The sequence below is a fragment of the Parus major genome, chromosome 11 (genome assembly GCF_001522545.3).
Source record: "Parus major isolate Abel chromosome 11, Parus_major1.1, whole genome shotgun sequence".
In the NCBI taxonomy this organism is placed as follows: domain Eukaryota; kingdom Metazoa; phylum Chordata; class Aves; order Passeriformes; family Paridae; genus Parus; species Parus major.
In genome coordinates this window covers 10,830,569-10,843,110 of record NC_031780.1, presented here as the reverse complement: position 1 = coordinate 10,843,110, position 12,542 = coordinate 10,830,569, and the positions used below count along the sequence as shown (strand labels likewise).

The following is a 12,542-nucleotide window of genomic DNA, read 5'->3' as shown; positions in this document are numbered from 1 at the left end:
TATTTCTTATATTCTGTATGGTTTAATTTTTAGTAAGCCTATAACAAGGAATATGTTAAATTAAGGAATTGATCGTACTATATAGAACTTATTTGTAGAAACAACTGGCTATTTTGCATAGTAAGTTTATAGGTTATGGCTCCTAAGTATAGGTTCAATACAAGATTTTAAAATTATGGTGCTAAATGCATGTGGCTTGGGAAGCAGTGCAATATTCAGTGAGACTGAGAATAACAAAATATACTTCTCAAAATTTATATGAGAAGATGCCCTACTTTGCATCTTCTCATATATTTGCATCAAGTCAAAAGTCAGACTTGATGATTTTGGGAGTCTTTTCCAAACCTAATGATTCTATGATTGGAAGTCTTAATATCTTTACCAGTAAGAATTTTGGTTCATTACAAATCATACCTTGTAATTTTGATATGTAAAAAACCTCCATACCCTTAACATGGTTTACTCTTCCTAAAGTGCTGAATAGTGCTGGTATACCTCCCATTAAGCACATCCACTGTATTTATATTGTTCCTTTAGGGCAAATTTTATCTGTGACATCATATTAACAAATGTAAACCTTTGTCTGAAGTTTCTTTTTAAGCATTTCTAGAAGTTGTATGCACTGGATTTAGTTCTCTGTGCCTCAAGAACATTTTTTACCTTCTTCACAGGAACTTAAGTCCTGCACCACAGTGAGGCAGCAGAATTCCCAGCACCTAGTAAGTTTATCATCTATACTGAAGTAATGAAAACAATCCCTCCACTGACCACATTTGTGCAATATTTTGCAGGTTTTTTGCTTTATTTCTGTGATATGAGAAAGACTTGCACAAACAGGTGGCAGTGACTATGGCAAGGCTAATCAGAAGAGTAGGGCAGCATCTCTGAGCCTAAGTAGTGCAGTTCCTGGAATGAAGTTCTAAATTATAGCTGTATATCATATAATGTTTTCATTATTAATTGATGGCTTTTTGCCAGTAACATACTAATCATTAAAAGAGCTATGTTTTGATAGCTTTATTTATAGTTGAATGTGTATGAAGCACTTGCTTTTGTATATATTATATATATTTTAGATAAACCTTTTATACATTTTATTTTTTAAAATTGCAAATTGCATAGGTTGAGGAAAGAAAGTACATGCTTGTGAGATAAATTTGTAACACATTTACTGATGGGTATAATTTTTATTGTCTTAATTTTCATTTCCCCTGTTTTGGCTTTCAAAATAAAGCTGTGTGGTAAAGGAAAGACAAAAATTGCTGGGATTTTCAGAGCACTGAAAATGTTCCAGAGTATCTCTTTTACAGTTTTAAATGCTTTATGAGTTTCTTAGTAATTTCTGTTAAGTAGAATTAAATTTTTTTGCAATTTTTTTGGATCTTTTTGCTATCACAAAAGCTTTTCTTAAACCTTTCTTGAGAAAGTCTCTCTCAACCTTCATCACTTGTCAAATAATTAGGCTGTCCAATTCTTTGTGTATGTTTCCTCTGCAAAATTAAACACTTGCTGTTTAAATGTCATAATATAATAATATATTTTTTTCCTGAGATAATTGCACACACATTAAATAACTACCATAATTGTCTTTGAAATGTGCCAAAAGAGAAGCATTTTTGTAAAAAGTAGTTAACAGATGGCAGGCATAGGAAGAAAGCTTCTGGCTGGGTCAAATTGCAGTAGTAAAATAGCAAGGTGAAACTAGTTGATAAAAATAAGTTAAATTTATATTATTTTTTTTAATAACAATGCAGGGTAAGTGTGGTTGATTAACCTGAATAACTATTTGGAAATAGGTGTCTTGTTAACAGAGAAAAACTATAAAGCAATTCATTAATGTGAGAGTACTGATATAATTGTGCAGTCTTGGTGTCTGGAAAAAGTGGTACCTAATTAAAGAGAAAGAAAAATCCATGTTAAATTGTCTTTTAGAGACAGCAACCCATTCTGTAGGCTGTTAGAACTGTTGTTCAATATATGCCTAAACTATAATAAATTGTCGAGTTAAAAACAAGTTGAAGAAAAAAGCTCCTATTCTTTGATTTCGTCTGGTGTTAATGCAATGTTTGGGCTATGAACTGAACTGGGAAACTCCTTTAGGTACAGAGAAGCTTTGCACTTTTTTGTCAAGGGTGTTTTTGCAGAATACAAGTTCCTGGTTTAGTTCTCTCAGTTGCACAGGATCGTGTTCCACAGACACAGTGCAGGGGAGCTTTTCAATGCACACGAACACCTGCACGTGTCAAGAGCTTGGGGCCAGGCTCTTTCCAGTGGTGCCCAGTGACAGGACAAGGGGCATAAAACACGGGAGCTTCCATATAAATGAGCAAAAACTGCTTTACTGTGAGGGTGACAGAGCTCTGGAACAGGCTGTCCAGAGAGCTTCTGGAGTCTCCTCCTGCTCAAGAACTGTCTGAACACCATCCTTTGCAGCCTGTCCTAGGGGGCTGGACTACATGCTCTCCAGAGGTCCCTTCCAACCTCAGCCATTCTGTGATTCTGTGAGAGAGGAAGGAGTGGAAAACAATATTTTCTGCAGTACAGGCAAAATAATTGTGTGTGGACCTGCAGTCTTAAACACAAAGAGAGTGCAAGTGGACTGTCCATTGCATCCAGTAACTAACCTGCTTTAACTAACACTGTTATCTAGACCCTGCATTTTTGAGTGGCTTCAAATATATCATTGCCTGTAAAACTTCCAGAGCAGCATTTTATCTTGAGACATTTTGCAGAAAATCAACACTTTATGAAGTGTTGGTGAAGTGTTATTACTGAAAGAGCAGCAGAACTTGTAAAGATGTTAACCAGTAGTGTAATTTTGAAGCCAGAGAATCTGATATATTTAGAATTCATATGGCTTTTGTCCAGATGTCTGTGTGTTTTGTGCACTCAGGTTTTGCAATTTCTTTTAGCTATTATATTATTTCTAAATATACAGATAGATCAAAATAATTTTCAACTTTTTCCCCCAAAGAGCCTCCTACATCTGGAGAGATATTGTTTTCTTTGTTTATTATCAGGTAAAAAAAATTTGCTCAATTTCCTGGTTACACACATTTCTAAGAGAGTGTTTATCATCAGATGTTGAGTGGATTGATTTTGGGAACTCTTAAGGCTAATAAATATAAATTAGTGGGTTTCTTAGGATGATGAGAGCGAGAATTCTAATGCTGATTTCAGTAAGCATGATAAATGAAGCTAGGAATGTAGCTTTAGGCTAGAAAAGATGACAAGTCTTACATTTTTGAAAGCTGTGTAATTTGTAGCAGAGATTGATTTTTCTTTCATAAATATGGCAGGTTTTCTTTTGTGTGGATTATTTGGCTTTTATTTGTACTTGCTTGAGTTTTTTGTTCCCTTGATATCTTACTGTGGAGGCAAGCATTTTAACTTATGTCTCCTGAAATTGTTCCTATCTTTTACACACTGCCTGCTCAGGAGTTAGCCCATATTTGAAAATAATTTCAATGTTAGTAGCATATCATGTATGTGTATATTATGCTGTTGAGCAGCATATTGAATTGCAAAGCAGAATTAGTTTCATAGATTGACAGGAAGGGCTCTTTTAAGAGATATTCATGACCTCACAATTTAGTTTTAATTTATATCTTGGAAATAAAAGAGAAGTTAGCCTTAAAGAACCCATTGCAAATATTGTGGTTCTGAGATTTGTGTGTATTTTCTTAGAGTTTGAAACACTGTTTCAAAACTAGAGTACTACCAATAAGTTTTTAAAATAATCTTAAGTAATCTCAAAAGGAATTGTTTCACTGTACCTTATTTTTTTAATGAGCACCACAATAGATTTCTTTAATAGTGTTTAAAGCAAACTCACAAGAAAAGCATAGCTGTTGTCCTTTTTGAGACTTGCAACATGCTATGGGCTTCCAATACCCGTTTGTAGTCCTCAAAAGGATAAGAAGATGCAGTATATGTGCATTTTTTATCTTTAAGTCATTGCAGCTGTTGTCCACGAGGCCTAGGTGAGGCTCAGCCTGATGTGTAAACTCTGTTGTAGCAGGAACTTTGGTCCTTGACACTCTTAAAAGCAGAAACCAGCTGTTAGAGAACCTAAGCTGTCACAGGGGAAGGCAGGTAAATTATTTAAGGAACATCTGAGTGACAAAACCAGACATGTGTCTTACTGTCTTTGAGTTCAGTAAGAACAATTTTTAAAATAGATTAGGCAAATATATTTTGATGTGTCTGTATTGTAGCTCCTATTTATATCATCCTTTGGAGGATTCTTTGACGTGCAATCATGTAGTGTTTGAAATCTGATCAACTCCCGACACCACATGAGAGATGTGTTTTCTGGTGCCAGCCCAGTGTGCTTTCTGACTTACTGTGGTTTAACTGCAAATGTTACAGGCTTTGAGTGATTTTAGATTTCAGACATGGTGACCCAGCCTTGCTTATTGGGGACAGAGGTACAGAGGGCTCAGGGTCCTGCTCATGACCATACTTGGGGATGCCCTTAGAAGCACAATGTGGTCTCTAACCAGGCTGTCACTCTGCTCTGTGTTGGTGACAGTTTTTGCTGACTTCATCTCTGTTAAAGATAAGAATTTCTCTTTTCTTTGCCTTTACAGTGAGTCTAGTCCTGCCACTTTTGCTAGTAGCCAGACTCAGTTGAGGTTAGAAACAACCGTAGCAGTAATTTTTCAAAACCTGTCTTGCAATGTTTTTGGGGTTTTTTGCAACTTTTTCTGTTTGATCCCTACCAAAAGTTATTTTATGGTTATTACTGTGAAGCTCTTGGATGCTATATTCTTTATCTAGCAATTTTATAGGTGGCTTCTGGGGAAAAAATAGTTTGTTTTTTTTGCTTTCTGGGTTTCATTTGCCTGAAACCAAACTATTGTTCCCCAGTAGTATCCTCTACTTAGGACTCCTTATTTTTGAACCATCACCCTTTTTGATAAATTCCTTTTCTTTAGGCATCTTGTTTTACTCCTTAACTAAGGGCAAGGATTTTGTTCATGAATATTTAATTGAGAAAACTAGATTCAAGGGAAGTAGTTTCATTAGGTTAGCATATATGCTAAAGGACTCTTTTGAACTGAAGATTCTGGCATATAAAGCTGCTAAAGTAGTTCATTGAAGCTGAAACAAAAAATATGCAAGTTGTTTTGAATTGAAGTGGAAGAAATATGCCCCCTCTTTGATTTAAATGGAAATATGCTGTGCAGTTAGTACTGATATTAGTGACTCCCCAGCTGTTGACGTTAAAAATAATTTTCCCAATTTCTGTCTTAATATATTTTAGTGTTAAGTGCTGGGTTTAACATTAAGTGCTGGGTGTTTTTGATCTCACTGAAATTACGAATGTTGAAAACATTTTGGATACTCTGGGAAGTACTGAGTAATACTACGAGAAAAAAAACCAAACATGTTCAGAGATTAAGGAAACTTTTAAACTTAACTGCTTCTAGGGAATAAAATTATTGTAGAGAGAGATGTTACATGGTAGCCTTTCTGAATAAGCAATCTGTTTTGATTTAAAGGTCCTTCATGATTGATATTTCCCTCTTAATCACATGATACCTATTTTTCACATCTGTCATCTTGTCAACAAAACTTCATTGTTCTGCGAAAAACAAGCACTGGAAATGCATAATTTAAAAAGAGAAAAAAATTAAAAAGAAGGCTGCCAATATTATCACAGGATCATTTCCTGGGGACTTACCAAGAAATGATCCATTGCAGCATGTTTTTCCAGTAGCCTTTATACTTTGAATAAGCTGGTTCACTTAACTTGTAATTGAATTGGTTTTTACCATTACACTCAATGTATTATAAAATGTGAGCACAATTTGGTAAATTAGGCTGTTAAAGCATGCTGTGGAAGAAAAGCTACCTCTCTTTTTGTTCCTGTGTGGTTGTTTCTCTGACCTAGCCTGACTTCCTTTTCTGTAGGTATTTGCAGAAGTGAGGCACTGAGACAAAAGGTGGGCAGCTTCCTGCTGGTTCTGAAGAGTTCTTGCCCACTTGCCCTTCCTTTCATCCCTTCAGCAGGTTCAGTGACTCCTCCAAGTAGCAGAAGAGTACCAAGAATAGACCATGGAGGGTTGTGCAGTTTACAACCCTTCACACCTGGAATGTCTTTGAATCTGGGCTGATAACAAACTGAGAGAGTGAAAGAACTGGGGGATAGTGGAAGGAAATACTGACAGCAGTAACTTCTAAGGATGAAAGTGGGTTTTGTTTCAATCATAAAAATGTGTTCTTACAAGGCCACTTCCATGAGTGATGTAGAGGGAACACTGTAACTGAAATTTTGACAAGAACCAACAACCATTAAGGTCCTGTTGCTTTTTCTTGCTCAGAGATGGATGCTGTGCTGGTTTTTAGTGTGAGTAGGACACACATGCTGAAGCTACCTTGGATATTAGAATTAAGAGGAAAGAGAACTCTTCATGTGATGTTCTTTTTGAAGGTAGTTTGCGTAGGCTTTTTGTCTTCTGGCCTTCTTCTCTGGTTGATAAGAAAAAGAAGAGAAAATAACTTTCTCAGTGGCACATAAAAGTGGTGGTCATATAGAACATGGGTGGGTAAATGGCAACTTGTGAAAATTCAGTTGAATTTCAGGTTTGTTGCAATTTTGTTTTCTGTTCTGAAGACTTCTGCAGTCAATTCTTCATTATTTTACCTTTAAATCATTTTAAAATGACTTTAAAACATTTAAAAGGATTTTGTCACCTTAAATTAGAGCAGTTTCAGTCATGTTATTTTTTTTCTGGAGTTTAAAAGGTCATTAAACAAGCACTGGGGATAGAAGCTATCCGGATTTACATGTTAAACAAACTTTTCCAGTTGTAAAATCAGGCATATGTATGTGCATGTGTTCCAGGAGAAGCAAGTTCTTATCTGTACCATCCAAGAAGGTGTTGGATGATGTTAGATTTCAGTGGATCAATATATTTCAGAGCTTTACCTGAGGATTTTGAACCCTAATGACTACTCTTTTTAAAACAGAAATACGTGTTTGATTTTTCTTCTCTGTAACTATTTGGTGAAGTATTTTACAGATTTATTTCCAGATGTCCACATAAGACTCGTTTCAAACAGTGAACTGAAACCTGAGTTGCCTTTTATAGAGTAGAGACTTTAGTCATTCCTGTTTTTCAAGGAGTCAAATAATTGCAAAATCTGTAAGGTTAAGATTAGGCAAGAATGTGAGAAAGAAACGGAAGTTTTTGCTGGAACGTTTTGACCCTTAGACTAAAGAAGAAAATTTTAAAGTAGAAGTATGGCATGACTGTGAATTTGGTCTGAGCCTAAACTCAGTGGTGCATCCACCAAGTGCCTTGCATATGATAATAACATTTTTTTCATAGACAGGAGCCCATGGTTTTCTTATGGTAAGTGTGGTGATACTGCCATAATGCACCACAAAGTGTGCCCTGCATCACGCTTAGACCAGTGCAAGTTCTGGGTGTTCTGGCCCTGCATGTAGAAGAGCACTGAGAAGTTTTGCTGAGGCAGTGGGTTTTGTTGGCATTGTCTGCCATTTTTCAAATAGCTGTTACATGACAGACGGGAACCCAAGAGAAGTTGGGTACATGATGGGCACAGAACACCAAACCACTGAAAACTGAAACACATTAAATGCAGCAGCTTGGCAGAGCAAGCGGGATGAAGTTCTCAATTTCTTTCATTTCCTGGCAATTTAGTATGCTCCATTACATAGTGCCTCCTTTAAGAGTTACCATGCAAATTACACACAGTTTTCATACCACTACTAAATATTCAGAAAACTATAGTTGGCACTGAGCCCCAAAATACTTTCTTCAAACAATCTCTTCCAAATGGAAGCAAAATGTGTGCCACAGACTCATTCTGTAACTTCTGATGCTGCCTCTGCAGCACACCCAGGGTTAGCAGCTGCTTACATGGACATGGCTTGATCTTGCCCCTGTGAATGATAAGGCAGGTCACTGGTTTAGAAGCTGCTGCTAATGACAACTATGGTATCTTCACTGTATTAGTGGCAAAACATGATTAGTGATATTATTACTGGGTTCTGTAGCACTGAGATGTGAAACAACATCCTATGTAGAGAGTGTGACGTGCCAACAGGTGCATGTTTCATTGTCGAAACATGACTAGTTTAAGGTTGCTGACTTTTCCATTAGTGTTTTCATTTGCACAGAAATTTAAAATTTGGTTATAAGCATGGTGCTAAATGCCTAGTGAGGCATAAACCACATTCACATCCTAAATCACAGATGTATGCTCTGAAGTGACTGTTACACAGATAAAAACTGCTGTCTGGCCACAGTGCTGTAATTGTTAGCCATTCATTTACCAATGTTATAGATAACAAATATGGAAGATGAAAAGGATAGACTCTCACCTCATATCTTGTTATTTTCTCTTTTTTTTTCATAATCTATCTGTAGCATGCCTATTTTATTTTGGGTTAGGTTTCATAAATGTGTGTCTTGAAATTCTGTATCCATTAAATACTGAGAAATTCATTAGTAGTTGTAATAAGTCAGAAAAAGAAGGAAGTGTATTATCACCATATTGAAAAAACCACAATTTGGAATACTTCATTGGCTGTCTTAAGAGTCCCATATATGCACCAAAGAGATTGGAAAAATGATAGAACCCCACAGATCTTCATTTGCCAGTGCTCTTGGCTTTGTGAAGCAGTCCCAGCAGATGGTGTGGGACTTGAGCAAGAAAATACAAAGCAGTTCAGAATGAACTCTGGAGGGAGTTGTCTTTGGAGAAAAGAAACCCTGTTGCATATTTAGGTGATCTTCCCATTATATGTGTAAAAGTAGCCTGATTAACTGAAAATCTCAGTTTACTGTCTAGAGAAAACTACATCTTTTGCTGGGACTGCCATGCAGCAAAGGAGATGCCTTTCTGCATGCATGTCAGGTGACACATAGATATTGTAAGTAGTCTACAGATAGAGGGTTTGTGTTTTTTAAATAGATAAACTTTTTAATTACAATCCACCATTAAAAGTTGAGACTTATTTTTGCAGACTATTCTAGAGGAAAGAAGTTCAGAACAGTATGAAATTGAGGTGTCACTGAGTTGAGTACATGCTTTGGGGATTTTTAGAGTTGCATTCCTAAATACAAGTTTATAATTCAAATGATGAATGGATTTACCTTTAAGATTTACCTTTAAGATTTTTCACTGTAGTGAGTTAAAAGCAACTGCAGTTTTCCAGTTTTCATGTGATTATAATGTGAAAAAAATGAGAAGCCAATTTGAACAAAGTCCCCAAACTATTAAGTCATGCAACTTATGTATTTGTAGTGTGGTTCTGATATTAATACTGTTTTGGTGACTTGACATGCACAAAGAGACACCTTGTTTAGTAATAAACATGAACAAAGGTAATGTCGTAATGCATAAAGATCAAGTTTCCAGGTGGCTAATTGTAGCTGCTTTTAGTGCAGTTGATGTCAAGGTCATGTTGATTTCCTGAGGACCTGGTACACTGTCAAGAACTTGTTAGGCTCTCAAGGCAGACAGTACTTGGTCTGAGCATCTTCCTGCAGGTGTGTACTGCTTCCAGCAGGAGTGAAAGAATCACTCAAGGCATTGCAGATGTAAACCTTAACTTTCTGTTGTTACACCCCTTAGGGTCATAATTTAGCTCTTAGTGGTAGCTAATCTAATGGTCAGTAGACCCACAAATGAAAAACATTATTTCAATAAAGTGCTTTGTATAATTCAATCACAAATGTGTGACTTGTTAAAATTTCAGAGAAAAGCATTGTCAGTTCCTAGAATATATCAAGAATGGGTGCAACTTTGGAGACTCTGAAAGGTTTTGTGCACACACAGAACTGAAAGTAATGCTATTCCATTGTGAATGGCCATACCTACTGTAGGAGAGGTGTTCTTACAGTGCCATGTTTTACTATTGGAACAGATAAGGCAGGATTTGGGAGGGTTTTCTAGGAGGTAGAAGTAGTTGCAGTGTTAAATTCACCTTCTCCTTGGGGCTTCTTTTGTAGTGATAGACAGAGGATGTGAAGGATTTATTTGTTGTTATGGAGCAAATGAAAATGGGTTTAGGCTTTAGAGCAGAAAAACCTGATGTCTGTAATTTGAGGATGGTGGTTTGTCCTTGCTGGGAAAAGGACTGTTATGCCAGTGAATGTCTTCAAACACATGTCCTATGCAAACACAACAAAGTTTTGGAGGAAATGCCTTTCTATGAAAAGCCTATTTAGCAGAGTACTGCTGGCTATTGGAAAGATGCTGTCATGATTGTGCTTCTTGATATTGCCTGGTAACTTGACTGTTTTTCCATTGTTTAACTAAGAAATCATTAATATCTGTGTAGGGCACCTTCTACTCCTGTGAGACAGCATGTCAAATTCCCTTGAATAGTGCCAAAAAGATGCTCCCCTGGCTGTGGGTCAGGGCATGTGTGAGGAATTCTATAGCTGTTGTTCTGATCTGTTCCCTGAGTATTTTTCTGGGCCAGCTCTGTGGTGTGAGCACCACCAGGGTCCATACCTGCTGCTAATGGCTTTTGCAGGCAGCAGCAGTAGTGAGAATTTGAGGTGATTCCTGCCAATTTCCCTGCTGCCCACAGGATTGCGTGGAGCAGCAGGGAACTGACAGGAGGCTTGTTCCCTGCACTCGGCTGCTGCTTGGCAAAGCCATTAGCAGCAGCAGATACCCTGGAGCTCCCTCTGTGCAGACTCAAGACAACATTGCATTGCTTTGCATTCGCTCATATATGGATGGTTATCTTTGCAATTGTGAAAAATACAAACCTATTTTTCCAAATAAAATCTTCAGGTTTTAAATATGTAGTGGCCTCAGGGTTTTCTTTCCACCTTCTCCTGTATGTTTGTCAGTTAAAAATTTATTTCTTATTCTAGATGGAATAGGTTTGTAAGCCATTACTGAGAGGATATATTCCTTTAGGATGTTTTATCTGCGTTCCATCTCACTGAGGGGTATTTTCAGCCTGCAAAAGGCTTTGCCGTTTTTTTCGTAGATGCTGGAGAACCTTTGAAATGGTTTTCGTTGTGCATGATGATTTACAACTGTTCAATCATTTTATAGCTGTGCATATTTTCGAATCATGAAATTATTACCAGAATAAAAGAGCTCTGTTGTATTAAATGGCTTTTGTTGCTAAGTACACATAGATCCTGTCCTCTGTAGTACAAGCGTGTTTCACATTCTAATCTCAAAACACTTGTGTTGCTTTCCAGTTTTGGTTTTTGTGACAATAGTGACTTTCTTTATGAAGGTTTCATTACAGATTTATTTGGCTTAGAATGGCTGTCTGGTGTCTTCCTGCATCTTCATGAGTGTCATTTCCATATGGTTAAAAATGTCATAGCAAAATTTAAAAAAACCCATGGTCTGGGATTTCTAACAAATAGCTCAATGTTTGTGCAGTGCAGGAGACAGAACTCGGAAGGGCAAAACGCAGAGGAATTATAACATAGAGGAGCCTCATCCAGCATACTCACAGTTCTACAGTAAGAGTGTAGTAAATGTTGTTGAGGAATAAATTGGGAAGTAGCTTTGAGCTCTGAGAAAACACAGCAAAGAAACCTTGTTTTAAAATAATAAAATATCTAGAAAGAGACTGTAAAAGGATTCACAAAAAAACCCCATAATTTTTGGATTACCTACTTAATTATTAAGCATTTTTGTTTGTTTTCTTCTGGCCCAGGAATGTTCAAGAGCAGACCAATTTAACAGTACTGGCTTTAGTAGCATTTGGTTTTTAAAGCTGAAATTATACCAAGGGTACATTAGGAATATTTTTTCTTTTAGCTGATCTCAAAATATAAAATGGTTGATTATTTACCATTTTTACTAAGATATTAAATAATAACCCTAAATTATAAATCCCTGTAATTTACTATAGTTACTGTACACATAATGTAGAAACATCTTGGCTAGAGTTCTCAGAAGTAAAATTAAAATGTAGTAATTGTCCTTGTGATGCTGCTGCATATTTACAGAAATATCCTTGAATTTAAGTGAAGAAAATAATCAGTTTAAAGTATTGGTGTACCACTAGTGTTTCTACTGGACAAGGAGCTTAATTTTGAAATGAATCTTAAATAGAAGTGAAATTATCTTTTAAATTACTGACCAATCTTAACAGTCTCAAAATCCTTTCCATATTTTAAATTTTCTATGGAAAAACGTCTATCCTTGAAAATAAAGTTCTATGTATATATTGAACAAAATAGAAATCAAGTCCTGATCTTTCTTCGTTCTTCTTGAGTGGGCTTTTGAGAATCAAGGGTACTGCTAGGATAGAGCTATGCTGTCAAAAGCTTCTCGGTTTTTTTTAATAACCTTGCAAAAAGCCCAGTCTTATTTTTGGTTTTATTTTATATCTTCACAATACGTATTTTAAAACTTGTCTGATTGTTTTAAAATAGCACTTTAACCCAACCTGGGAATGAAGAGGCGCTTACCAGAGAGCTGTGTCCCGAGGAGGTCTCCACCGCAGGGTCCCGCAGGTCTGGGCAGGGGCAGAGGGATAAAACCGAGCAGTTCTTCCATTTTCTGTAGGAAGC

General features: G+C 36.6%; 1 protein-coding gene and 1 long non-coding RNA gene across 7 annotated transcripts in view; one reads left to right on the top strand and one right to left on the bottom strand.

Annotated features, from left to right (window-relative positions):
• CHD9 (chromodomain helicase DNA binding protein 9) overlaps window positions 1–12,542 on the top strand; it is an 85,140-nt gene that overhangs the window by 18,633 nt on the left and 53,965 nt on the right. For 4 of the 6 annotated variants that reach the window (XM_015639770.3, XM_015639771.3, XM_015639772.2 and 1 more), the window contains one exon: window positions 672–719. The exons of the other annotated variants lie outside the window; for them this stretch is intronic. In XM_015639770.3, coding sequence (XP_015495256.1) covers window positions 672–719 — 48 coding nt within the window. The remainder of the gene's footprint in view (window positions 1–671; window positions 720–12,542) is intronic. 6 annotated transcript variants of the gene reach the window in all.
• Window positions 1,988–12,503, bottom strand: LOC117245019. The gene is made up of 3 exons (XR_004499134.1): window positions 12,441–12,503; window positions 6,384–6,477; window positions 1,988–4,041 (listed from the first exon to the last, which is right to left on the bottom strand). It is a non-coding gene; the product is annotated as an uncharacterized LOC117245019 (long non-coding RNA).